The sequence below is a fragment of the Tursiops truncatus genome, chromosome 1, assembly GCF_011762595.2.
Source record: "Tursiops truncatus isolate mTurTru1 chromosome 1, mTurTru1.mat.Y, whole genome shotgun sequence".
NCBI lineage: Eukaryota > Metazoa > Chordata > Mammalia > Artiodactyla > Delphinidae > Tursiops > Tursiops truncatus.
In genome coordinates, this window is record NC_047034.1 from 133,666,882 (window position 1) to 133,694,215 (window position 27,334).

General features: G+C 41.1%; 1 protein-coding gene across 15 annotated transcripts in view; it reads right to left on the reverse strand.

Moving 5' to 3' along the window:
* FGGY (FGGY carbohydrate kinase domain containing) overlaps positions 1 to 27,334 on the reverse strand; it is a 433,125-nt gene that overhangs the window by 247,118 nt on the left and 158,673 nt on the right. For all 15 annotated transcript variants that reach the window (XR_012324582.1, XM_073789156.1, XM_073789205.1 and 12 more), the window contains one exon: positions 26,625 to 26,740. Coding sequence is in view for 14 of the 15 variants with exons in the window: in XM_073789156.1 (XP_073645257.1) it covers positions 26,625 to 26,740 (116 nt within the window). In the remaining variant the exon portion in view is untranslated. The remainder of the gene's footprint in view (positions 1 to 26,624; positions 26,741 to 27,334) is intronic.

Sequence of the window (27,334 nt, forward strand, 5' to 3'; positions counted from 1 at the left end):
AAATTAAAAGGGAGAAGATAATGCTGGTGTTACTGGATAGTCTTTTCAGAAACCAACATTGACATATGCTCAAGGTCATGTTTCAGTGACGTTCACTTGTGAAAGGGCCTCAAAGTCAGGCTAGGGAGGAGCCTTGGGGCCTGGCGTTGGCAGTGGGAATTGGGGGGGGGGGGGCTTAATGAGGTGATGATGAGTCAAGGTGGTCCAAAGCTCCTAAGGCCCTTCATATATCAAGTGTCTCTGGATAATTATCAGTTTCAGGAGTTTCTGCAGCATTAGTGCAGCACCAGCCCAGGCAGGTTTTATCTCCCCCTACACTTAATTGATGCCTCAGCAGCTCCAGATCTCGGCCCTGAGTAAGTGAGAAAGAAGTTCAGTGGATCGTCTTGAAGGCCGGGGAGCAGAAAGCCACATCAATGTTTGGCAAGGAACTGCCTGGAAAAACTGTGCCAGGTACTGTGTTTGTGCTGGGGCCACAATATATAATCGAGTAGGAACATTAAACCCATAATTACAAACAATCCATGAAAAATTCAAACATAATGAGCGTTATAAAAGGAAGTGCAGAAGATTTGTGGTTTTCATAGATGTGACACACGAATTCAACTGTACCCAGGATTCAGGAAGCAAATGAGAGATGCAGAGAGAAATTAAACAATATAAATAATGCAAGTGATTTATTTCACCATCCCACTCAGGGAACCCAGCTGGGTTGGCTTCAGCTCTGATTTTCCCATAGTGCACGTGTCTCCTATTGCTACATGTGACTCTAACAAGCCCACTGTGTACAGTTCTGCAGGCACTGAACAACTTCAGAGGGCGCCATTTATATCATGGTCTACTACGTAACCCCCTAGGGGTGCTCGGCTGAAAGTGATCTAATTTTTTCATAAACCTAGACCCTAAAATAGGCCAGTGTCTCAAAGGAAGAAGAAATAAATACTGTAATTATTGCCTGTGCTGGTTTGTCAGTTTCCACCGTGGAGCTCACTTTCTATGGGATTTTCAAGGATAATTCTGGCTGACAAAATTCTCACAATATGTACTGCCTATAGAACCAAGTCTTCCATTTTGATGGGTTCTACCACATCTGGAGGGTATGTTAGAGAGATCTGGTCTACTCAAGAAAGGCTCCCTGTAGGTCATTGAGACCAGAAGGACAAGCAGAACTTCTCTAGGAAGAAAGGTTGGGAAAGCGTGGCCAGAAGAGAGGAAAGTATTAGCTACCAAAGCAGGCAAGCGTGGAATGTGTTCAAGGAACTAAACCTGACATTCGGGAAGAGCAGGAAGGAGAGAGCAGCCCAATTTACCTACCACCGACCCAAATCTTACCAAATCTGCAAGACTCCTTCACTTACTGACCCCACCAACATTAACTGAGAACTTACCCTTAGTAAGACACTTACCGCCTGAGCATTTTGGACTCCAAAGGTCTCCATTCCTTTTGATTCACAACATTTATTTCCTCCTGCTCATACGGCACTTAATCATGTGCTGTCACTTCAGTTCCAGAAACATTCATGGATTGCCTACTATATGCCAAGCAGCAAAAACTTCCCTGGACGTGGTAATGTTGTTCTGCATTTCCCTTGTTCCTCAGTTTTACTCAAAGGTTCAGGTCTCAACTCTTTGAGCAATCTGTGGACTCCTTTTGGGCAGAACTGTCACTAACGTATTCTCGTACCTGGCAGAGTGCCAGGCTCAGAGTGGATGCCCAATGCACATGGTGAGGTACTGTTACATGTCTCTTATTGGTGGAAACTCCGAGGCACAAGGGGAATTAAACGAAGTGACAGAGGACACTCAACATAATTAGTAACAAAGTCAGGTGTAGGGGATAAATCTCCTATACGGGGAAAAGCTGGAGTCTGAGTCTAGCTTTTGCTTGTTTTGAAAATGTTGTCAAGTCACCTTCCCACAGTGGTTTAGAGAAAGTTCTAGAGCTAGACTGGTTTCAACTCCTGGCTTGGTTGTATGACACTAGGCAAGTTATCTAACCTCTCTATGCCTCTGTTTCATCACCTGTAAAATGGGGATAATGGTCTCTTAGAAGACTGTTGAATGAGTTATATGAACTACTACAAATAAAGCTCTCAGAACAGTTCCTGGCATATAGAAGGTGCTCAATAATGACAGCTAAACTTATTATGTTAATGTTCCTGCTGTTTCCCCAAACTTGATGAGTCACTATTTTTATTAGTTATGATTAAATGTAGCTATAAACCCACAAAATAGTGACAGTAAAAAAAGCCAGAAATAAGTTTCTCTTGCAGAGAAGTCCAGAGATAGCAAATCCAAGGCAGGTATGGTAGCACCACCAAAGCTCCCTACTCTGCCAGCCCTGGGGTATGGCCCTTGTCTTCCTTATCTAAAACGGCTGCAAGAACTCCAGCCAACCTACCTGATTCAGGTATGCAGGAGGGTGCCTTTCCAAACAGCCCCCTCACCTTGCTTTAAAGGAGGCCTCTCAGGAATCCCACAGAACACTTCTGCTCATATCTCATTGGCCAAAACTTAGATGAACATATGTAGCTGCAAAGGAAGCCAGGAAATGTAGTCTTTAAAGAGCCCTATATGCAGCTGAAAGCCTGACTTTTGTTAAGAAAAGGGATAAGAGTATACAGATGAGGTGGGCAGGTAGCATTCTCTGTACCTCTAGGTCATGTGCCATGAGCTAGTGATGAAGGTGGGAAGTTGATCCCAGGTCTGTCCAGTTTTATCAAAGCTTCGGGGTTCATAGCAAATCAAAGGACATTTTCTGAGCACATTTTCTCAACATCTATAAAACTGCCTCTACTTTAATTATTTTGAAAGCATATCTCCCTTAAGGGAAATGTAACTATATGGGTCTGCTTCACTCTAAGTTATTGAAAAATTGATTTTTTAAAAAGGTGTTTGCTAGCCAAGACTTTTGGAACCATCTTAATGAGCTTAAAAAGTAAAACTCCTAACTCTTTCTTTTGAAGAGTAGAATCATGTTTTTGCCAATAAAAGGAGAAAAACCGAACCCCCAGATTAATGGGCTTACCTATTCCTTAGTGATGGATAACCCACCTTTCATAAGTCTTTGACTTACAAAAAATAAAAGCCCATATTCTCATCACTATCGTGGTAAATTTCATTTTAAAACACACATTATTTACTTCATATTTATTATGTATTATCAATAATTCGAGTGCTTTTTATTGCCAAATCTTTAAAAATAAATGCATGTGATAGTGAAATTTCATGGAGGCATTACTGACTGAAGCATTTTTCCAATCACAAGGATATAGATGAGGCTCATAAAAAAGTCAGACCTGTGATTGAACATCCCTTTCAAATAAACATTACAGTCCTGAACAAATGCACTTTTACCCCCTGGCAAGCTTACCAGACTTCTACAGTATCACAGAGACAGTCCATAAGAAGCTTTTGCTTTACGGCCAATGGAAAGAAAGAAGGTGATGGAGTAGGTGCACTGTGCTAGAAAAATGGGCAAGAAGAAAGAGGATACAAGGCAAAGTGCAGACGACACATCAGATATGGCCCTGTTCAGTGAGATGAGTCAGAAAACCAGCACGCCGAATGATTCAGCACCATCCCCATGAAAAATGCATGGATTGAAATGACTGGGGTTGTAATTTACTGGTAAAAAGCATGAGCTTTTGGAGTCAGAAAGGCCTGGTTTTGAATCCCTGCTCCTCCAGCAAATAACTATGAGACTTTGGGCCAGTTATGTAACCTCTGTGAGCCTTGATTTCCATATCTATAAAGGCAGATAATAATAGAACTTGTACCTCACTGGTTTGTCAAAAAGTTTACTTGATAATTCATGTAAGATGTTTGGCAACAGTTACTGGCACATAATACACACTCAACAAACGATAACTGTTATCAAGACGCTATTCCCTTTCCTTCTCTTTTTATACTAGACATCCTCCCTTCAAGAACTCTGAATCCTTCAACTTTTATTCTTTATAAAAGCCAAACTGCTGGAGGTACGGATGAGGATAGAGATGACTATTTGAATTCATCTCCCTAGGACTTCTAACTTCATTGAAGTTGGAATAATAGTGCGGAAATTGCTCTAGACAAGGGTTTCTGCTCTTGCTGTTGATTTACACTGTCACTATCTGCTAAAAATGAAAACGCAAATTTTGAACAAAGCCAAGGTTTCATCTAGGACAGGAAGGCGACGTTAAGATTGGCAAAAATTAATTAAAAATGCCACTTACTGAACTGGCACGACAGAAATACCTCAAAAAGCAAAGAACAAAATTCAAACTAGATATAGAAAACAGACAATTTAAGACCACAGCAGAAAGTAAACCTGTTTAGGTTAAAGTTTGACGCTATCATCGCAAATTCTGGAGAAGAGTATTTTATCTTCATAGGGCCCTGCACATCCTTTTCAATAACAACAGTAAATGAATAATCTGTTTTCTCCATAGTCTATGTGCACATCTTAGGCAGGGGCCAGGTGTGTCTTCATCATACTCTATCTCCAGTATTTTGCACAATGCCTGGCACATGGAATACTCAATAAATATTGGTTGAACAAATCAGTAAATGAATACTGAGACTTTTCCTGGATCATCATTAAACTTGGCCAAAGCCATTGGGAAGTCACTGCATGAAGTAGTAATGTTTCTGATCACCCACCAACACAGGAGATGAAGGTCACTGGCCCTCCAGTAGGAAACAGCTGAGAGATCATCTACTCTAATGGGTCTCAAAGTATGGCTGGAGGCTCGTTGGAAAAGCCCCACTCCACATCTTCTGAACCAGAAACTCTACAGGGGGCCTGGCAATCAGTGTTTTAAGAAGGCCTGCAGTTTGAGAAGAGCTGATATAGTCCAATCCCCTCAGCTTATAGGAGAGGAAATGGAGGCGCAGAAAGGGAAAATTAAAAGGTGCCAAGTTTACCACTTGGCTTTGTGACATTATTCCACCTCTCTGAGCTTCAGTTTCCTTACCTGTAACCTGGGAAGAATAATACTTACTCATGGTGGTTATAATAATTAAATGATACCGTAAATAAAGGACATAGAATAGAGTACATGTTCAACTAAGTTTAGTTCTCATGCCACCCTGTTCCCTCACGCTTTAGGGTAGACTGAGGAACAGTTTCATAGGAGTTGACATCCATTTCTACTGAAGATAGAAAAAAAGATGTTGGAAAACATACATCAACTTAATTAGTATGGCAAAGACTAACAGTTGGTCCCCAATATACATTCTCTGTCCCTTCTATAGTACAGCTGGGCACATGACCAGCAGCTAAAGAATGTATTTCCCAGCCCCTCCTGCAGCGAGTTCTGGCCTTGTGATGAGGTTCTGGTCAAGGGGATGAGAGTAAGAATGATCTGTGTAAGTACTTGTTCATGACCTTGAAGGAGAGGACTATATGTTCCCCCTCCTCTTTGTTCCTTCCTGAGGGCTGGAATGGGCTTCCTTCAGTCATATGGTCAAAAACCCTGTGAATGGCAGAATACCAGTTGAAAAGCCTGTATCCTTGAATTCATTCAGGTGCAGTACAGCCCTGGACCAAGAGAAAGAGAATCCTTTCTTGTTTGAGCCACAGTAATTTGAGATTTTATTGTAGCAACAGCCTACATTCTAAGTAATAAAAATCAGAAACTCTAGTCATATATATGTTCATTCAGAAATGACCATAAAATTATATGGTATATACTGGATTCTTTCTTGTTGTGCCCAAAGTGGTTAGAAGGTTCCATAAAAGGCAATTATTTCAATATACAAACTAAATCTCAGACTATGCAGGACTGTCAAATAAAAACTGTTATCTTGGGCTTCCCTGGTGGCGCAGTGGTTGAGAGTCCGCCTGCTGATGCAGGGGACGTGGGTTTGTGCCCCGGACCGGGAGGATCCCGCATGCCGCAGAGCGGCTGGGCCCGTGGCCCGTGGCCGCTGGGCCTGTGCGTCCGGAGCCTGTGCTCCGTGGCGGGAGGGGCCGCGGCAGTGGGAGGCCCACGTACCGCAAAAAACAACAACAACACAACAACAAAAACAAACAAACAAACAAAAAAACTGTTATCTGGGCCTAAAACTATAGACAAGTGTGTTTAGTGTATGTGTGTATATATACACACACACAATTTCATATATATATATATATATATATATATGAAATAGGATTCTATATAGAATCCCAAATAAATTATATATATTTAAGAGCAAGCCTGCTTAAAGACATTAAAACATATATATATATATATATATGTATATATATATATATAAAATTTCCCTTTGGGAAATGTAGTCAAGATTCCTATATCCCCAAACTTTTTAATGTTTTTAAGCAGGGTCTCTCTTTTAAATAAATGGTCATTTTTGCAGGGGCGAGAACTTGCTCAAATATGAAAACATTTGCACATGATTCATATAATTGAGCTTGAGGTTGGAGTTTGCTACCATGAAGACTACAGACTTCATTTCAGATTTGTGTCTGGCAAAGCCCACAGGAGGTTCTAACATCAGGCTGGTTTTTGAAATAATTCCAGGGTGACCTAAGCCATTAAAAGAGGACTCAGCTGGTGATAAAAGGATCTTGGTAAACACGATCATCAACTTGACAAACACATTCGTCTAGAGACACCTAACCCTTGGTCTGTACCCCTATAAACTGAAGTTTCTGAATAGTTTAGAATACCCGAGAGAGTACAGATCGTGTTCACCATCTGGTTATCAGCCCTGTGCTTCCCCCACTTGCATAGCTCGGCTGATGATGGCATGAGGAAATAAATCAATTACACTGGCCAAGAAGTAGTTAACATAGACCTGAACTAGTATTCACAGCATCAGGAAACAGGATTCTATAAATCAGATTTTTTCCCTATCAGTTTTTACAAGATACTCTCTGTGAAATATATCCAAACACAGACACATTCCCATGGGAACACATGTTTCTTCATATGCACAGAGCTGAGATAAAGCGGAGCAGCGCACCTCTCAGAAAGACTATCTTTCCAAGTCAGAAAGCTGTTCAGTTCAATCTTGTAGCCCCTTAGCTTTGCAAATACAATGTCAAAGTTCTTTCCAGTGAGCTGAACGAACTGTAGATGGTTTCAGCATCATGGAAACAGAAACTAGGAATCTGTGCCTTGAGACTTCTAGGTTGAGAGCAAAACAGTCAATAGAATTGAAGGCTAAACTGGTTAATTTACTTTCACAAAAACTCTATTTTGTTGGTTGTTCATGTTTAATAGATATGTACACCTTTGCTCCCTTCTTGGCTCCCACATGTCCGTGGTTCTGATGAGGAGAGTAATTGTTGAAGAAAGAGGATGAGAATCAGGAAGAGAAGAATTGTGTAGGGAAAACACACAAAGGACCATTAGGAAACAGGATGTGGGTTTGAGCCCAGGATCTGCCTCAAACTAAATCAGAGACCCTCCCTAATTATTTCACCTCCCTGGGCTTCAGTTGTTTCCCTTGTAAAACCAGGTAGATGCTCTCTATGTTCTTTTCCAAGTACTAACATTCTAAAAACATATCTTTTTAATTTAAAGAACTTTATATTGTTAAGGAAAGAAATGGCAAAATGAACCTCATTATTTCCTTGTTTAAAATCCTTCAATAGCCCCTGTTGCCTAATGCAATGGTTTCTAACATTTTGATTGTGCATACCACTAAGTCTTTAGCACCAGTTCCCAATATATATTTATTACTTATAAATTACATACATATGCTCTTGAATTTATGCGTTGCATGTGTGCATTATGAAACATACATAAAAATGGAATTTTAAAAGAAATAAATAGAAATAGAAATTCTAAATTTCTTTCCATACTCAATGGACCATCTTGCTTGACGTCATTTGGGGTACAAGATACCATTTTGAGAACATGAAGATACAGGATAAAGCTTAAGTAACTCATTGTGCATAGAAAGGCCATTATACTTTGGTCCCTTCCTACTTTTCCAGTTTTATCCCTCCCCTTTTCTGGCCTCTAACTCAATGTTCCAGCAATTTCTCCCTTGTACACACCCTATTACTCAGCTCTGAACCTTTATGTATGCTCTCGCTTCTATCAGCAATACCCTTCATTAAACTCTTCACCTGGAAAACACTTTCTCATCTATGGCAGAGACTAAGAGTTGCCTACCTAGTCACGCATCCTTCCCTTCTTTCTCAATAACACAACTCTGATTTTATTGGAGGCTGCCATGCAACCAAGCGAAAAACATCTTTTTTCAGCTTCCCTTGCAGATAGTTGTATTTGTGTAATACGATTCTTGCCAATGAGATGTAAGCAGAAGTGGCTGGTGAGTTGTCAAAGAGAACATTCTAAAATGGAATCAGACTCATTGAACATGCACAATTTTGCCCTTGGCCCTGCTCCTCTTCTGCCTAGAACATGGACTTGACACTAGAGGCAAGACAGTAAGACCATAAGAGGAGGCTCGGTGGTGAGGAAAAGGGTGTGATGTGCAGAGGACTGAAAGAAGGGCAGTGGACCAGAAGACAGACATCAGAGGGAAAAATGGTGCCAGAAGGGAAGGCCATGGTGGAACTTTTGTTTTGTGCCCCAAAAGCACTGGGAAGACTTGGGAAGGTTTATGCTGGGAAGTCACAGGATTACATTTTCATTATAAAATGTTCATGCAGGCTGCAGTATGCAAAATGGGTTGAAGAAAGCAAGTTTCCACTCAGTGACAAGTGCTAGAAGCCTGTTGAATAGCCCAGATGGGAGATTACGGGAATATAAACTTGGTGGAGAGGGCATGAATTAGAGATGTTTGGAGGATGAAACTGATAGCACTTAGTAACTGAGTAGACACGGGGAATCCAGGAAAAAGAGGTGTCAAGGGCTTGCAGAACTGGATGGGTGGTGCTACTCTTCACTAAGATTAACAAAACAACAAATAAACAATCCTGCCCTCTGTGCTTGCAACCAGAATGCTGAGTGCTGCTGGAGAAAATTACACAACAGGGCAGATTAATAATAAATTCATGACCACCGCTCACCCAGGCTCTCAGTACCATTCATCAATCCTCCAGGTTTTCTCTAATCATCTTGCTCCCACATTCTCTATTTAAACCTGTTCCACTCTTCTCAAACTTCTGACTCACCCACTTCTCTACCACACTCACAGATGATCATCTCATCTCCAGCTTCACAGAGAAAACAGAAGTCACCTGAAGGAGCTCCGTCAATTTCCCATTCTGAGCCTACACTCCCCCAGGTCTCCCCATCTTCTTCCTGTCTATTACAGTAGAAGGGCTATATCCCTGCTCCTGTCTAGAAGCCAATGCCTCCTGCCTTCCCTGGGAACTTACAGTGCCCATTCTCCCTTCTCTCTCTGGTATCCTCAACCTATCATTCACTACTGGAACCTTCCCATCAGCAAGTAGACCTGCTCAAGCAAACCTCTGCCATCTTCAACCAACCAAGCAACAGAAAACTCCATCCACTTTCAGCTATTCCTCCTCTAGCAACTGCCCCCATTTCTCTTTCTTTCCCTTCCAACCAAATTTCTTAAGAATTGTCTAGGGGACTTCCCTGGCGGCACAGCGGTTAAGAATCCGCCTGCCAATGCAGGGGACATGGGTTCGAGCCCTGGTCCAGGAAGATCCCACATGTCGCGGAGCAACTAAGCCCGTGTGCCACAGCTACTGAGCCTGTGCTCTAGAGCCCGCGAGCCACAATTACTGAAGCCCGCGTGCCTAGAGCCCGTGCTCTGCAACAAGAGAAGCCACCGTAATGAGAAGTCCGCGCGCGGCAATGCAGAGTAGCCCCCGCTCGCCGGAACTAGAGAAAGCCCGCACACAGCAACGAAGACCCAACACAGCCAACAATAAATAAATAAAAATGAATTAAAAAAAAAAAGAACTGTCTACACTTGCTGGCTCTGTCTTCTCAGCTATTATGCTGAGTCTGCCATCTCAGACTACATATCTGACTACATGTCTGACATGTGGCTTGAATCCACACTAGTCAGCTGCGTGACTCTGGGTGATTAATTTCTTTGGACTCAATTTACCTCTTCTGTAAAAGGTTGGGGGAGGTATAAGATGACTACGGGCTGCAGTATAATAATCCACAGTAAGCACGTAGCACAGTGTCTGGCATCCGGTCAACGTTAGTTGTAGCTGTTGAACTAATCATCATTTCTCAACCCTTATCACCTGCCCCCACTAGTATAATAAAGTCCCTTTATCAAATGGATAGTTTTGAGTCCTAATCTCATTTCCTCTCTCAACCTCCCCGGAGACTGTTCCCTCCCATTCTCAACTCTCCTGGTCTGATTAGCTCCCTGTTCATCACTCTTTAGCCTCCTCTGCAGGCACATCCTCCTCTACCTGGCCTTTAAGTGTTGCACTTCCTTTCCCCCAGATCCATTTGTCTTCTTCTGCTAGAATCTCTGACACATATCAGGAGCTTCAAATATCACCTATGCTGATGATGTCCAAATCTCTATTTCTAACCATATCTCTCGTCTCAGCATAGACCCAACTGCCTACTCCTTGTCTTCATTTAGATATCTCAGAGGCAGGACTCATGATCTCAACTTTCTTTCCTTTGTTTTAACTCTCCTCAGAAGCCTTTCTTTGTGTATTTTCTAACACTTCTACATCCATTCATTTACCAGATATCTATTGAGTACCTACTATGTTCCAGAGTTTTTTCTGTATACTATTTTGTCTTAGAAAATATTTGAGAGAGCTTATAACTAGTAGGCAAAGACAGAACAAGGGGAGTGGGATTAAAGATTAAATAAAGCCAAAGATAGGAACAAAATGAATTGAGATGGGCCTAAACATATATAACAGTGGCTTTAAAATCCACCAAAAAGGAGTCTCAATTTTGCTTTAAATTCTCAAGCAGCTAAAGGGGTGAGGAATATCTTGCCAGTGACTCAATAGGATGTCCATGAGAAAATAAAAATAATTATTCAGAAAAACTAAGAGAAACTAAAAATAATTTGAGTACTCAGATCAGACAAGGTTTTTTTCTGTGAGGCCTGCATTATGAGGTCTCTGTATGAGGTCATTCTAATGACCAGATATTATTCAGGAATTACTTTCTCAATGTGGCAGGTGGGTGAACTCAGGTTCAGTTACTTGCTTCATACTAGTCACACAGCCAGGGAATGACAGGGCCAAGATTCAAACTCATATATGTATGGCTCCCAAACCCATGTTCTTTCCATTCCCTGATAGTGCGTTTTAAAAATAAATGTCTCCCACCCAGCATCTCTGAGACACCAGATATCTACATACAATGTCCATAACAGGACAACATATGATATTGCAAAAGCTCTGTATCTTAAAGAACCCCTGGCAGCTTCTGTACTTTCAATTTAAAGAGAAATGCATAGCCCTTGGTAGAAAAGATTGCGGGAAGGGAAGAACATGAAGTATTAATAAACATCGTAAAATCATTACCTGGTCCCTTAAGTAGCCTCTGAAGTAAGGGCAGCGGGGAAAATAAAATTGCAGGAGGTTTTTTTCCCCTCCTAATAGATTGTACATTTCAACAGCTAAAAGGGTATGAAAATTTAACGGAATTTTTAATGTCTTTCTAGATTTTACGATACCACAAAGGGATCATCTTCATTCTCCCCACCACGAGAACAGATGGGTGACGGGGCCTCCTCCTGCCCACAGAGGTTGTCTGAGCAGCAGGCAAACTTCTGGGATCAATAGAGTTCACGGCAACGTGATATCTGCCAGCAAACCTTGGAGAAGGCCATTAGTCAACCGGTGACCTGCCAACCTGACCACAGCAGCCTTCTGATGTGGATTCTCAGAAAGGTTAGCCCGTGCTGGGAAACTGAAAAGGTCATGGGTATCGCACCATCAAAACTCTACAGAACTGGGGTAAAGAGCAAAGCAGAGGAGCTAGGAAGTCAGAGGTAAGGGCCACCTCAGAGGCCAAGGTCGTCACCCATCCACTGCGTGACCAAGAGAAGCTAAGCAGGAGAGGCAGCAGCTGACGTGTTACACGTGATGGAGAAGGGCAACCACTGGAAATGGCTGCCTTTCAAGAACATTGAACTAAATGTATGACAATCATGGCATGAGCTCAGGTGTCCAAACAGGATCTAGAAGCTAATAACTTTCAGAAGAAGGGGGGGGGAAATCCAAAACTGAACTGTACATTTTAATGTGATTAAAACACATGCTGCTTTGTAAGATGTCATATTGTTCACTTGTTCTTCTGAAATTTCAGAGCCGAGATAGTTCTATTCATCTAGGAGCCACATCCTTAGGCCTCCTTCCCCTATGCTATTTCAGAGAAAGGTAAGAAGGAACCTCTGAGATGGCAGGCATCTTTTGTGATCTTCTTGAGGAATCTCCTTGAGTCAGCAATGAGAAGGGGCTTTGGTGTCCAGCAGATCTGGATTAGGATCTAGCTCCATGATTTACTAATGTTTTGACTTTGGGCAGGTGATTTCATTAAATCAGACAACCCCAGACTCTTCAACTGTTTCTTGCATTCACTGGGTCTAAATTATCTTTTTCTATCTGCGTCATTTTCCTGCAGATAAACTAATTTTTTTTGTCAGTGGCCTTTATAAATGTGAGGCCTAGAATGGGACACATGATTTCAGATCTAATCCGACCAGAAGTGGCTCTTCCTATCTTGATCTGAATAGTGCAGCTGTATTAGTGCAGCTCAGCCCCAGGAGGCTCTGCAGCCTTGTGGTCAGATATGCAGGCTCTAGAGAAGACCTGTCTCTGGCTCTATTACTTACTGTGTGACTTTGAGCAACTTACTTCTCTGGCCTTAGTTTATTCATCAGTAAAATAAGTATAATAGTACCTACCTAGACTGCTTAAGGGTATTAAATAAGTTAATAGTTATAAAGCACCTAGAAGTGACTGGTACATAGCAAGTACTCAACAAATATTTACTTGGTTCATTACTCCTTAGCAACCAAGTATTCTCTAAGAAATCTAGGTTACTACTGAGTTTACATATGCACCATTATTTTCCTTCCTTGTATTTTTTTTATTGCAGCATAATTGACATATAACATATTAGTTTTAGGTGTACAACACAATGATTTAATATTTGTAGATATTGTGAAATGGTCATCGCCGTAAGTCTAGTTAACATCCATCACCCCTGGCCTCTGGCAACCATGAATAATATCCCATTGTATATATATTCCACATCATCTTTACCCATTCATCTTTCGATGGGCACTTAGGCTGCTTCAATATCTTGGATATTGTAAATAATGCTGCAATGAACACGGGGGCACATACACCTTTTAAAGTTAGTGTTTTCATTTTCTTCAGATAAATATCCAGAAGTGGAATTGTTGCATCTTGTGGTAGTTCTGTTTTTAATTTTTTGAGGAACCTTCATAATGTTCTCCACTGTGGCTGTACCAATTTACATTCCTATCAACAGTCATAAATGTTCTCTTCTCTCCATATCCTTGCCAGCACTTTATTGTCCTTTTGATAATAGCCATTCAAGAGTGTGAGGTGACATCTTACTGTGGTTTTGATTTGCATTTCCCTGATGATTAGAGATGTTGAGCATCTATTCATGTACCTGCTGGCCATCTGCATGTCTTTTTGGAAAAACGTCTATTCATATCTTCTGTCATTCCTTCCTTGTATTTTCTAACGAAAAGACATGACTATAAATCCTTGGTAAAAATTCACCTTGTTAAGTTTAGACAACCTTCTAGTCTGCTGATATTCAAAATAATTTTTGGACTATGTTATTCAATGTATTAATTACGGTTCCTTGTTTTGTATCATTTACATATTTATTCATGAAGTCTTCTATGTATTCATCTAAGTTGTTGATTGAAAATATTGACAAGAGCAACTTAAAACGCAATTCTGCATTTCATACCAGGAACTCACAAATAGGTTGAGATTTGGCCCTTTACAAACAGTCTTTGAGATAATTTCTCAGCCATTTTGGGATCCATTCTTGAATATATTCATTTCAAATGTCTCTCCTTTCATTATAAGAAAACTTTAAAAATTCTCAAAAAATGTGTACCATGCAGGATACTTCTCTTCTATGCCATTTTATTGATCTATTGTGTTCTCAAAATTCTAATTAAATCATTTATTTATTAAATAATATTTAATGAGCAGCTGTTCTGTCAATAAACAGATAAATAAATATAATAATAAGGTAATTTCAGATAGTGACAAGTGCTAAGAAGAAAACACAACAGAGAAACAGAATACGGCTAGAGCAGGGGGTGGGGATGTTAGGACAGGTGGGAAGGGAAGGCTCTTCTCTAATAACATTTGAGCTGAGACCTGAACAGAGACAAAGAGACAGCCATGTGAATATTTTGAGAAGGGCCAAGCCAGACAGAGGGCAGAGATAATGCAAAGGCAACATACACTAGAAATGCTTGAGGACAGAAAGAAGGTCACTGTGGCTGGACAGTGACTACATGGGGGCATGGTAAGCAATAAAAAAGAGAGAGAGGGTGAGAAATATCACATAGGACTTTGTATAACATGGCAAGGGATTTAGATTTTTTTTTCCAATTGTAATGTAAAGCCCCTGGAAGAATTTAGGCAGGAGAGTAACATGATCTGATTTACATTTTCAAAATAATATTCTGGCTGCCATGTAGAAAACGGATTATCAGAGGGAAGAACATAACCAAGGAAACCAATGAAGAGGCTGGTGCACTAACCCAGCAAGAGATGAAAGTAACTGGGACTGGGAGGGTAACAGTGGAAAGGGGTAGGAATAGCTTAATGCTGGTTCCTTTTGGAGCAAAGCAAAAAGGACTTGTTGATGAACTGAATGTAAGGTGTGAGAGAAAAAGAAGCATCAAGAATGACTTCTAGGTTTGGGTCCTGCCCAACTGGGAGAATTGTGGTTCCTTTTACTGAGGTGGAGATGCCCGAAGGAGCAGCATGTTGTGCGGCTGGGCTGTGTGGGCAAATCAAGAGTTCTGTGTTGGAGCTCAACCTCCCTATCCATCTATGTCTCTATCAAACATTCATTTAGTGGTGATGCTAGGACACAAAGAGGAAACAAAGAGTCTTAAAACACAGAGAGTCTACAAGAGGATATAAAAGCAGACACGATGGAAGCACCAGGCGCTACTGGAGCTTGGTCTATGCACCAACCACCCAGACAGGGAGTGTAACTGAGAAAAGAATTTCAAGAACAGGCAACACCTAAGGTTAGGGTAGCAGGACTTATTCATAGTGAACCCAGACTACCTCCTGATGACACCTTCTTTCACAATTATAGGCTTAATAATCAAAACCAAGATATCATATCATTAATATGAAGGACACAGGTCAATAGTTTTGAGGGACTGAACTTTTGGAAAATTGGGATAACGTATGACCATTTCCTACCTCTAAGCAGCAATTCAGTCTTATTCTCAGGGGCTCCAAGATCATATCTACAACTTATTTTCTTCACTGTGGGTGCCTGATTAGGCATGAATATACAAAATTGACTGAGATGGTCTAAATACTCTTCTTAGGTTTTGTTTTCTTTCAGCCACGCTTGGTCTGAATGAAGCTGGTTCTCTGGGATAACGATTTCAGCATCCTCTTGCATCCTGCTGGCTTCCAACTTTCTCAGCTCTGGCCACACTAGCCTCATTTCACCATGCCCCCTCCTGCCAGAGTCATTCAAATGCTGTTTCCTCTGCCTCAAGCATTGTTCCCACCCCTCTTCACAGAGTTGATGCATATCAACCTATTTTCAGCATCACTGCCTCAAACATTTCCTAGTTTCTCTGACAAGTTCATACCCCTTCTTATATTTATACCGTTGAAGCCCCTTTTCCCCATTCTTTGTAGCATTTACCTCAGTGGCAATTTTGTTCTGGGTCGATTAATGCTCTCTCCACTAGACTAAACACTCTAGGAAGGCAGGAACCCTGCTGGCTTTGGTTCACCATTATTCTAAAGCATGCAGCATGATGCCTAGTACTGTTAAGTTGATGAACAAGAGCAAAGAAGGAAAATAAGAGTCTTTCCTCTCTTTTTTTTTACTCAGTCATTAATATGATCTTGTCTTTGCACCCCATTAGCCCAACCTTCTTTGTTTTCCTTCCTTTGAATAAAATTATCATAAATCCTTTTTAGTTATTCATAGGATTTGGCATTAGGGGAGCCCAATGTTAGCTCCACTATGATATAGAGTACTGAATCTTCTTTTGTTGGTTAATTTAGTTACTGTCTACTGGGGTCTTACCAAAAGTCAGACACTTCATATTTTTTATATATATATATATATATATATATATATATAATCACTGCTTCATAAGGACGATGCAAGGTAGGTATTCCTATACCTGTTTAATAGATGAAGAAATCTAGTCTCAGAGAGGTTTAGTGACTCATCCAAGGTTATACAGACAAGAGGTAAATCTGGGATATGATCCTTGGTCTTTCTGACTTTAAAGCTCATGATTTTTGGTTCCCCCGAATGTAAATCTGTGTTAAAGCCTATTTTTCGAATTTGATGGGAAATATAAATGTGATAGTACATGAAAAGAAAAACTCTTCTAAAGTTGTAAAGCGTTGTAGGAACATTAGTCACTGAGTTTCCCAGTTAATTATCACCAATGCATCCTGTATTTTTTTCATTTGCCTCTGGATATGTGCTCTTTTGTTCATGAGAAAAAACTAAAGATTGCCATTTTGGGGACTGAAGAATTTAGGGAAACCTGTAATTCAGATCAAGGTAACCTCTTCTTTTTTTTTTTTTTTTTTTTTTTTTTTCCCGGTATGCAGGCCTCTCACTGTTGTGGCCTCTCCTGTTGCGGAGCACAGACTCCGGACGCGCAGGCTCAGCGGCCATGGCTCACGGGCCCAGCCGCTCCGCGGCATGTGGGATCTTCCCGGACCGGGGCACGAACCTATGTCCCCTGCATTGACACGCGGACTCTCAACCACTGCACCACCAGGTAAGCCCAAGGTAACCTCTTAAAGAATTAAGAATGTGATTATGATTTAGAAGCAGACATCTGATTAGTTTTATTATATCCAACTTGGAAAAAAAAGCTGTGTGAATACAAAGGTGGAGCTCAGAAAAAGACATTCCCCAAGGTCAGAAGAAGTTGGTAATAATTACATGGGATTACTCAAAGGGAACTGGCCTTGGCATACATGACCTATAACTTAGAGAGGAGTTTGTGTTCAGGAGAACAGAAAGTTGTTAAGATACTAAGAAGTAACATTTTCTGAAGACTCTGTGTTAGGGACATTACCTGCAATGTTTTCTTTAATCTTCAAAATATACCAATTAAGGCTCAGAAAAATCAAGTACCACATACAGCAATACATATGACAGAGCCAGAACTGAACTCAGGAATGTCTGACTCTGGTGACCAAACCCTTAACTATTAAAATAGGCAATGGCTAATATATTACTTAATTATTTTACTTTATCTACATCAGTCACTAAAAAGCTTACTTGATATAGTCCAAGATGCAACCATTTCCAGCTGCTTAGGCAAAGTTCGGTTCCTTCATGTTTAAGGTTGAAGACTGGACAACGGGTTGGGTGAATTCACCTAAGTCTTTCCCTCAGTGACATTCTCCTAGTGCTTAGTCCCCTTCAAGTGACAGTATCCAGATTGGCTAAATGCCCAAAACTGGTTGAAAAAATAGTAGTAGTGCGATAGTAGTGCAACAGGACTGGGAGTTGGAAGACCTCGTTTCTGATCTCAGTTTTGTCACTAAGATGCTGCAAGACAAAGAAATTCATCCTGCCTCCCTGAGTCTTGGTTCTTCATCTATGTATTAGAGCAAAATCTCCATGATCCCTTTTGGCTCCAGTATTCACTGGCTGTCCAGTGGTAGGAAGAGAAGCTGGAGGTTGACCTGACTTTTGGGAGGCTCCCAATTATCTTCCAGGTGCCATACTGAAAGGAGGAGCAGCTACATGAAACCTTGTATACAGCAAAACCTCTGAAAGCCATTACCTTACAACATGATGTGGTCATCACTGTTCCCTTGCCCTTCTGGCTCTGCAGGACTATTCCTGGAAGGGCCAGCAGCTGAAATAGTACTGCTGGGAATCTAAGGGTGGTGAAGGGTGGGGAGCACAGGTACTTCTTTGAGGCCCACTGGTAGGAAACATAGAGTATCCAGGGAGTGAAGACTGTTGTCCTCCAGTGCCAAGGTACACTCAAAAATGATAACAGCTAACATGTCTACAGGCTTGTAGACATTGTCCTCTGATCTGATATGTCATTTCAGCTTCCCAACAAATCTTGATGGAAAGGAAGGTACATAATGGGTACCATATGTAATTAAAGGAAAGAAATGGGCTTGGGAAACACACACACACACACACACACACACACACACACACACACACACTCTTTCTCATCTTCATAGGAGCTAAAAAACTCCTAAAACTGCCTTCACTTTTATTTACAGCATTGGCAGGATAGTAACGGCACCATCTCTTGAGAGCAATGAAGCCAATCTTGTGACGCTGAGTCTCTTACCAGCGGCCCCAGCTTCAAGGAAGGATAAAAGTCCCACTGGAAATTAAACCCAGGCCCCTTTCCTATCCCATCCTCTGCCACTCATCCCCACCCCATCCCAGGTCCACTGCTCTAGCCACACTCAACCATTCACAGACACTCACACTCTTCCATGCCTCCATGCCTCTGCCTATGCTGTTTCTTCTGCCTTACAAATCATTTCCCCTCTTTGCTTGGTAAACTACTACTCATATTTTTTCAGACACATCTCAAATGCTAGCTCATGCAAAGACTTCTTTGATACAGCCTCTAGTTATTAGTGACATCATGCTCTGCTTACTCAAGTAATTTGGACATCTTTAGATTATTGAAAAACACAAAAAACACTGAGATTATTAATTCAATTATCTCCACCCTTCGCCCCCAAAGACATGAGATCCTCAAGAGGATGGATCATGATGAATTCATTTTTGTTTCTCCAGAACTTAGACCAGCACCTAGCACACAGGAGGCACTCAGTAGTATGGCTGGAGGGATGGATGCATGATTGGATAGGTCACTAACTGACAGGAAGAACTCTAGGTCATTCTCCATCAGGCAGAAGTTTAATTTTAAAAGGTAAAGTAAGACAGTACGATACTCAGAGGATATATTCTTGCCTCAAATACTGGAAAGACCGTGTTCTGCCACTTGGGCAGGAATGAGAAGGATGTTAAGAGTAGACAGGGTAAGATCAAAGGCCCAGGGTCAAGGGCAAAGCCCAGTCCAAAGCACCCACGGGATGGTCTCCTTCAGGACAAGGAAGAGGTCGTACAACTGGCCCCAACAGAGCCTGGAAAATGCTGCGATTACCTGTGGCCAAAGGTTTCTCCAGACCTCCCAATGTAAATTACTAAAAACAGCACTGGCATCTTGTGATACCAAGATGGTGCAGCAGTTCAGCAAAACTCTAAATGAAAAACAAGTTTCACATTCTAAGGAATGAATGGATAAATCCTTGTAAACATGTCCAGTTCTATTGGGCAAATTCAGAACACTGAGTATTCATAGCTTAAAAGGATTTTATAATCTCCACAACTATGGATGACACTGTTGGACTCAGGCTCCCAACACTGGTCCTGATAAATATTGCTGGTGAAAAGCCCTTGGGCATGTTTCCACAAGGGCATTTCCTCTTCTTTCCCCGAGGATGGAGTAGCCCTAGTATACACACTCCGATCTCCTGCTTCTATCCTCTTTACTCTTTCCAGCCTGGGAAGTAGGAATCGTTTAGCTGATCCATGAGACTCTGGAAAAAACAACACCTACGGGGCCATGTGGAAGTGGAGCAACAGCCTTGAAATGGGGTCAGTACAGGCTTGGCATGTGTCTACTTTAACAACCTGTGGGCTCTTTGGATTTAAACCACCTGAGGGCCAGTGAGCTCTCGGAGTTTGAGTTTAAATTCAGCAGATCAAGTGCCGAAACAAGCCCAGCCAGGTGTCTCGTCTCTTTGTCTCAGCTCCTTGGCCTGCCAATGAATGGATCAAGTCAGTGCCATGCAGGTCCCAAGGTTCAGAAAAGAGGGTAGGATTCCCCCCACTGCTCTTTAATTCAGTCTAACCAAAGTCAATATCATGCTTTGCTTCAGGTGTCTCTGTGAAATGTTCTCAACTGGTTGGACTCTGCAGAGGGACAGTGGTGAGTTCTGACATATCTATGTCCCAAACACATACATGTCATTAGTCAAGATTCTTTAGCTATAATTTTAAGCCTACAGGACAAAAATATCTAAAATTCAGCTTCAGTTAACTGCAGGGTCTATTTTACTCTATGGAAAAGCAATATTCCCAATCTTCCTAAAATAAGTTGTTTCAGTTATTTGGGTTTTTTTTTTTTTGTGAAGGAGTCTGTAATATTTCCTGTCTGGAAAATCTCTGAGAGACTTCTTGTAGAAATGAGCTCTCATTCGGCGGGGAGACGGGGGGTGGTGTCTTCCACAGGAGCCCTTCTTAAGTGGTAAACAGGTTAGTGAAAAAGGACTGTGAACACTGAATTTATGAAACAAAAACATTGTCTATCAACTTGCAGTATCATTTAATTCAAAAGAAGTTATAGGGTCCATTAACTATTAGGAATAATCAAAGCCAAAGGGGGGCTTATTTAATCAAATCCTTCATTCAAGCATATATTCAACAAATACTTCATCAGTATGTACCATGTGCCAGGTGAAGGGCCCACAGTGTCCGACATCTAAAACGTGGTCTCATAAAGGGAGAGAAACCCAGTGAAAAAATGCAGTCTCCCTCCCCTTAAGGAATGGTCCCTTTTACATTGGCTTCATCATCATTTCTGCCTCTCATTTAACAGTTAGTTCCTGCATTGCCTGGCTTCCCTGACCCCACAAAACGAATGATCTATAAGCTAACACACTGTACCTTTTTATGTAACAAGGCTCTTTCTGTAATACAGATAGTCACTCTATAATTCAGCCATGCTGTACACACGCATAAAGTGGCCTGCCCCAATAATACAACGAAGCACTTTTCCCAGGAAGTGAAAAAGCAATGGAACTTGCTGAAAGAGAGCCTGGATAATCAATTAGAACAGGTGGGGTGTTGCTTCTCTTCCTAAGGGTCCTTCCTCCCTGCTGATCTCTTCCTTCTTGTTTGCTTTTGATACATGTTTAGGATTAGATGGGTAACCAGGGAATGATTCACAGAGAACTGAAGGTCAAAATCTATTGACACAGATCATTTAATTGGACTATGGGTATATAATTCCCTACAAAATACTGGTTTGGGTTTTCTCCATCAATTCTGAACATGAAATCAACTAGTATAGTTTTAATTGTCAAGAAATATCAAGGGTAAGCTGAGACGAAGCGAGAGAGTGGCATGGACATATATACACTATCAAACGTAAAATAGATAGCTAGCGGGAAGAAGCCTCATAGCACAGGGAGATCAGCTCGGTGCTTTGTGACCACCTAGAGGGGTGGGATAGGGAGGGTGGGAGGGAGATGCAAGAGGGAGGAGATATGGGAACATATGTATATGTATAACTGATTCACTTTGTTATAAAGCAGAAACTAACACACCATTGTAAAGCAATTATACTCCAATAAAGATGTTAAAAAAATGTCTACTATATTCTTTTGATTCACAAAACTATTTTTTTCTTTTACTTTGTATAATGTTCCCAAACCAAACCATCCAAATACCTCCTTAAGGAAGGCATTAGGTAGTAACATTTTATCTTTGGAAACTTGCAAGTAGTTACTTAAAACACTGTAAATTTCTTCCCCTGTCCTTGAAATGCACCATATAAATATTGCATTTGATCCTTAACTTACACTTCATAAATAATTTATTTCAAAAATGTCCCTCCATAAGACTATCAGTTGCTGAGGTGTTCAGTTTTCAGGGAAAGCATTTATTTACTGCATGAGCCCAGGAAGGCTGGTAAAGACTTGGCTAAAAGCCCCACATGGAGCGAATTATGGTAATTATATTAATGCTCAAATCCATGATGTGCTGTTCAAATCTGTTAAAAGGTTTTGCACTGTAGTGTCCACATTTGATGGGTAATGAGTCCACTGGAAATGTTTAACACTTCATAGGGAGGCTTCCGAGATTCATTTCTCATAGTTCCAAGAATTGCTCCGACTGCCTGGAGGTAGCTTCCAGAGGAGTTTCTGAAAGTCCCAACTGAGAGTGCATGTCCTCTTTAACATCCTCCACTTCTGGTTCAGACTGAAACTACAAGTTCAAGTCACCAGAAATGAAAATCAAAGGAAACATCATACAATTAATTTTGATGACTGGGTAAGTTTTAATTCACGTATGGTAATATTCTGGTTAATGATATGGCTCCTTAGGACATCCATTAAAAATCCATTAACAGGCGAAATCTAATAAAATTATTCTGGAAATTTTCTGCTAGATTAGCATTATGGACTTTTAATGAATATTTCCTGTAGGTATTGCTCTATTAGCAGAGCTAATATACTAATTAAACATGGGTCTTGTGTTGGAAGGGAGGGGAGCACAAAAAGATGAAAATAATCAGAAAATCAGAGTTGAACTTGAACCCAAGTCACCTAAGATAACTGCTAAAATCAGTAAACACCACTAGAGCTTTTAAAAGCAAAAAGTGTGGACATTCCAGTGCCAGCCACCCCAGTCATTCATTTACCCACTTATTAATCAAAGAGTAATTTAGCTGCTAAAATGTGCCATGTCTTGTGCTGGGGCCAGAATACAAATGTAAATAAGTGAAAATCCACAGGTCAAGGAGCTCATAGTCTACAGTAGAATCAAGACATGTAAACAGGTAATCAATGTGTACTATAATAAATCTGCGTTCAACACACCATGGGAATACTCAGGAACAAGCAACTAAATTTGAGGGAAAGGGTGGACACATAAATTTTAAAAATCACTTAAACAATGAAGCAATTGAAGTTGAAATTTGTGTTCCAGTAAAATATTAGCTCCTTCTAGGGCCTCCCACAGGGAGGGTTTCAATCCTGACATCATTTATTGGTTCTGCATGTGGTTATAGAAAGTTACTTATATCTCTTATTCTCATCTGTAAACAAGGTAACAGTACTTTTGTCACTGGTTTTAAGAATTACATGCAACAAGGTATGTGAAAGCACACAGAAATGTGCTTGAAATATAGAAGGGGAAGGAGGATTAGCATTTATTTGTTGCCTACTATACACACACAATAAACATTATTTGGAAGTCAATACAGCAAAATGATTAGAGCAGGATTTGGAATCCTCCAAACATAGGTTTCAATTCTGCTTCTACCATTTGCAAACTGTGCAAGCATAGGTTAGACACCCTTCCCCTTTCTGAACCTTGGTTTCTTCAGCTGTAGAACAGGATAAATAAAAATAACTCTGTTACACTGTTTTGAAAATTTAAAAGGATACTGGTTGTAATGCAATAGTATCATGTCTCAGAAACAGTAAACTATTAGTTTTCATTCTACCATTAACTATATCTTTCATAGGCAAGACTATAAAGATATACAGCATTATGAGACTTGTCTAAGTTCATACCATCAGTGCTAAAACTAAAACTACCCTTGCTCCCAGTTCAGTGTTTTAGACCCAACTTGCCTGAACCCCTCAATTACAGGACAAGAGTCCCTCCCCTAGTACTCAGTCCTGATGCTTCTTCTTCAAGGCAGGGAGCTCATGGGGAGCCTCCAGAACACCAGACTGGGGACTCAGGACTTAGTGGCCCTGCTTTAGCTCTAATGACCAGTGCACTAGTACCTTGGGGTTGTGGGCTAAATTGTGTCCCCAAGATTCCTATGTTGAAGCTCTAAGCCCCAATGTGACTGTATTTGGAGATAAGAGTCAACAGGAAGTAATTAAGGTTAAATGAGCCCAAAAGGGTGGGGCCCTGATCTGATAGGTTTAGTGTCCTTATAAGAAGAGACACCAGAGAGCTCTCTTTCTGCACACACACAAAGAAGAGATCACATGAACACACAGCAAGCCAAGAGGAGGCCTCAGAATTAAACTACACTGTTGGCACCTTGACCTTGGACTTCCCAGCCTCCAGAACCGTGAGAAATACATTTCTGTTGTTTAAGTCTCTCAGTCTATAGTATGCTGTTATGGCAGCCAGAGCAAATAAAGACACCTGAGATATCTCTTTGCCACCGTTTTCTCTTAACTCTTTCCAATCCGTCTCAATTCAAACAATTGTGCTCAAGTCAAACACATTCTGTCAGTAGATATTTACCAACATCTTCTATGCCAAGATACTCAAGGGTACGGCAGATACAGTCCCTGCCCTCCAGAAGCTTTTGGTTGAGTATCACTTTGCTGTCTGGCTGACCATTTCCCCTGCTGGACCTGAGGCACTGTCCAAAACTCCAGTCTGGCTGGCTGGAGTCCTGACCCGCCATCCTCTGGTTGGCTCCCTCAGCCCCCAGAATAAAAGACTGACCCTATTCCCCAGCTGCTATCTCAGTTGCTGGCTCCAGAAGGTCTGAATACCCAGAATTTTAAAACTAACCACCATATGACTTAAAGTATTAATACTTTTTATACCCTGTGAATTTATATCCACTCATCAGCTGAGAGCCCATCACACTCTGACTCCTGTCTAGGTGTGGACTACAGATGTTTGTTCCAGTCAAGCTCAAACTGGCTTTGGGTGCTAAATGTTGGACTTCTGCTTAATCCTGCTGGAGGCCAGCCATACAGCCACATCAGTTCCCTCAGGTCCCAGATATCCCAAGGAGGAAGTCTGCTTTGGTAGAAAAGGGTAGACTCAGAGACCCTAGTCCTACTATTGACCCTACAACTAAACAGCAGACAAAAGAACTGAATCTCAGTTTTCCCATCTGTAAAATGGAAATAGCTAGACAAATAGGTTTGTGAGGGCCTAATGAGATAAATGAATCACCTACCAAATCACCGACCAAAGGACTTAGAATGCAGCTGATGACTAATGACTGCTGCTTTGCTTTCTTCCTCCCTTCCCCTGGTCCCAAGCTCCTCCCCTTCTCTACCAGCTCAGATCCTATGACGGTTTCAGTCGAGCCACAGAAAGTCCAGAAGGGTTCTTTCTGCATACTACCCTGGCTCTGTTCTTTACCCCAGATTTAGCTATTAGTAGTTGAACAGACCATGGACAACTGAGCTATGTTGTCCACAGCATAGCAGCATGGATGCTACGTGGATCTTTCATATTTCTATTCTTATACTCTTGTAATCTAAGAGAGTAGTCATGAGGACTCCACCAGAGAAAGGCTGGACTGAAACGACCTACTAAGTGACTCGGTTATCAGGGGGGTTGAAACTATGGCAGACACTACTAGTTGTTCACTCAAATTTTATAGCACAGCTCTCAACTTCTGGCCAGTCACATGAATGGTCACCTGACTGCCTGGCCAATTACCACATTTCCCAGCCACCCCTACAGCCTCATGAGGCCTCATTAACAAGTGCCGATCAAATATATACACTACCAAATGTAAAATAGATAGCTAGTGGGAAGCAGCCGCATAGCACAGGGAGATCAGCTCGGTGCTTTGTGCCCACCTAGAGGGGTGGGACAGGGAAGGTGGGAGGGAGACGCAAGAGGGAGGAGATATGGGGATGTATGTATATGTATAGCTGATTCACTTCGTTGTACAGCAGAAACTAACACACCATTGTAAAGCAATTATACTCCAATGAAGATGTTAAAAAAAAAAACAACAAGTGCCAGTCAATAGGATGTGATCAGAAATGATGTGGCCCATTTCCACGTTATGCTTCCTCCAAAGGAATGTGGATGGATTCTTCTGGTCCTTTATATTCTTCCCACTAACTGGCTGGGAACTGATGAGAAATGAAGTGGCTAATCTGGACCCAAAGTTGGAGGACATGTTATGAGAACGGCAGAGCTGCCTTATAATCACTTACCTCTATTCTACTACATAAAAGGGAAATACTCTGCCATCCTGTTTAATCTGCAGTACTTTTAAATTGTCTCATTACAACCTCCTAGCCTTCACACTAAACAATACAGAAGTACTTCTCTTTAATCAGGTATAATTGCCTACCTGATGACAGCTTACTAGAATCGTAGGTAGTAACTATAAGAAATAAACATCTTTCTGTGACATGAACATGTAAACCTGAAACTTTAACATATCAGCTACAATTATATGTACCTAGTATCTGAATTCTTTTACCAGGTAAATTCCTACCAATCATCCACACCTCTACTACCCAGTTAGTGTCACATAAAACTGGAAGTCAGGAACCCTACGGCTTTAGTCAGGAACCACTGGCTCACGTTCCAGTTTATGTCTTGCTCCTGATCCTTCCAATTTTGACCTCTTCAATTATTTTGTTTCTGTATGGCCTTGCCTGGTTCCTTGAACCTAAATCACAAGACATTTTCCTAGGTCTGACTGGAGACAATCCATACACATCCCTTCGATTATGCTATTCCCAGTTGCTCCATGCAAGTATCTTCCTCAGTCTAGCCCCACGTCTAACAGTCTACATTTCAAGGCAGCTTTTCATAACTCAGTTCCTATAAGCCCCAATGCAAGGGCCTACTAGTCATGGCCTACCCATCATAACTTACTCGCTTCTCTTGGAAAAACAGAGCTGTGTTCCTATACTTTAATTCAGACAAACAAAAAATAAACACCAATATATTCATGTGTACATACACATAATCAGAAAAAATTATTTTTTTTACCTATTTTGCTGTAATTATCTGCAACCAAGTCTTCCAAACCAACCATCTTCCAGAAACTGTCATCCCAGCCTTTCTCTGCAGAGTATGTCCATTTGCACACCAGGGAGCAGAGAGACCTAAGAAAATGGGAGAAAGGTAGAACCAATAATATGAGCCTGGTTTCCTTTATATTTTGCCTAATACTCGTCCAGATATCTGCAATAGTATTGAAAAAGTAGAATAAATTGAAATAGTATTGAAATAGTATTGAAATACTATTCAATATTTCAATAGTATTGAAAAAGTAGAATAAACATCCCTGTTTAAATCAAAAGTCCCCACTGACACCTGTTAATGACTGAGAGCATCTTCTTTCTCTTTCAAAAGGCTCCCAGCCCTTTATTTAGGTCTGGATCAAACAATGTATATAAATATTTGTATTTATATCTATGTTCATATTTACATGACATTTGTGAGATAAACAGAAATTACAACAATGACTAGCTACTTGATGATACGGAGCATTATTATTAAGTGTTAGGTGTGAAACTGATAATTGTGGTTATGTTTTGAAAAAGGCTTCTTAGCTAAATGATACATACTGAAACACTGATGTATAAAATGATATATTGGGCTTCCCTGGTGGCACAGTGGTTGAGAATCTGCCTGCCGACGCAGGGCACACGGGTTCGTGCCCCGGTCCGGGAAGATCCCACATGCCGCGGAGCGGC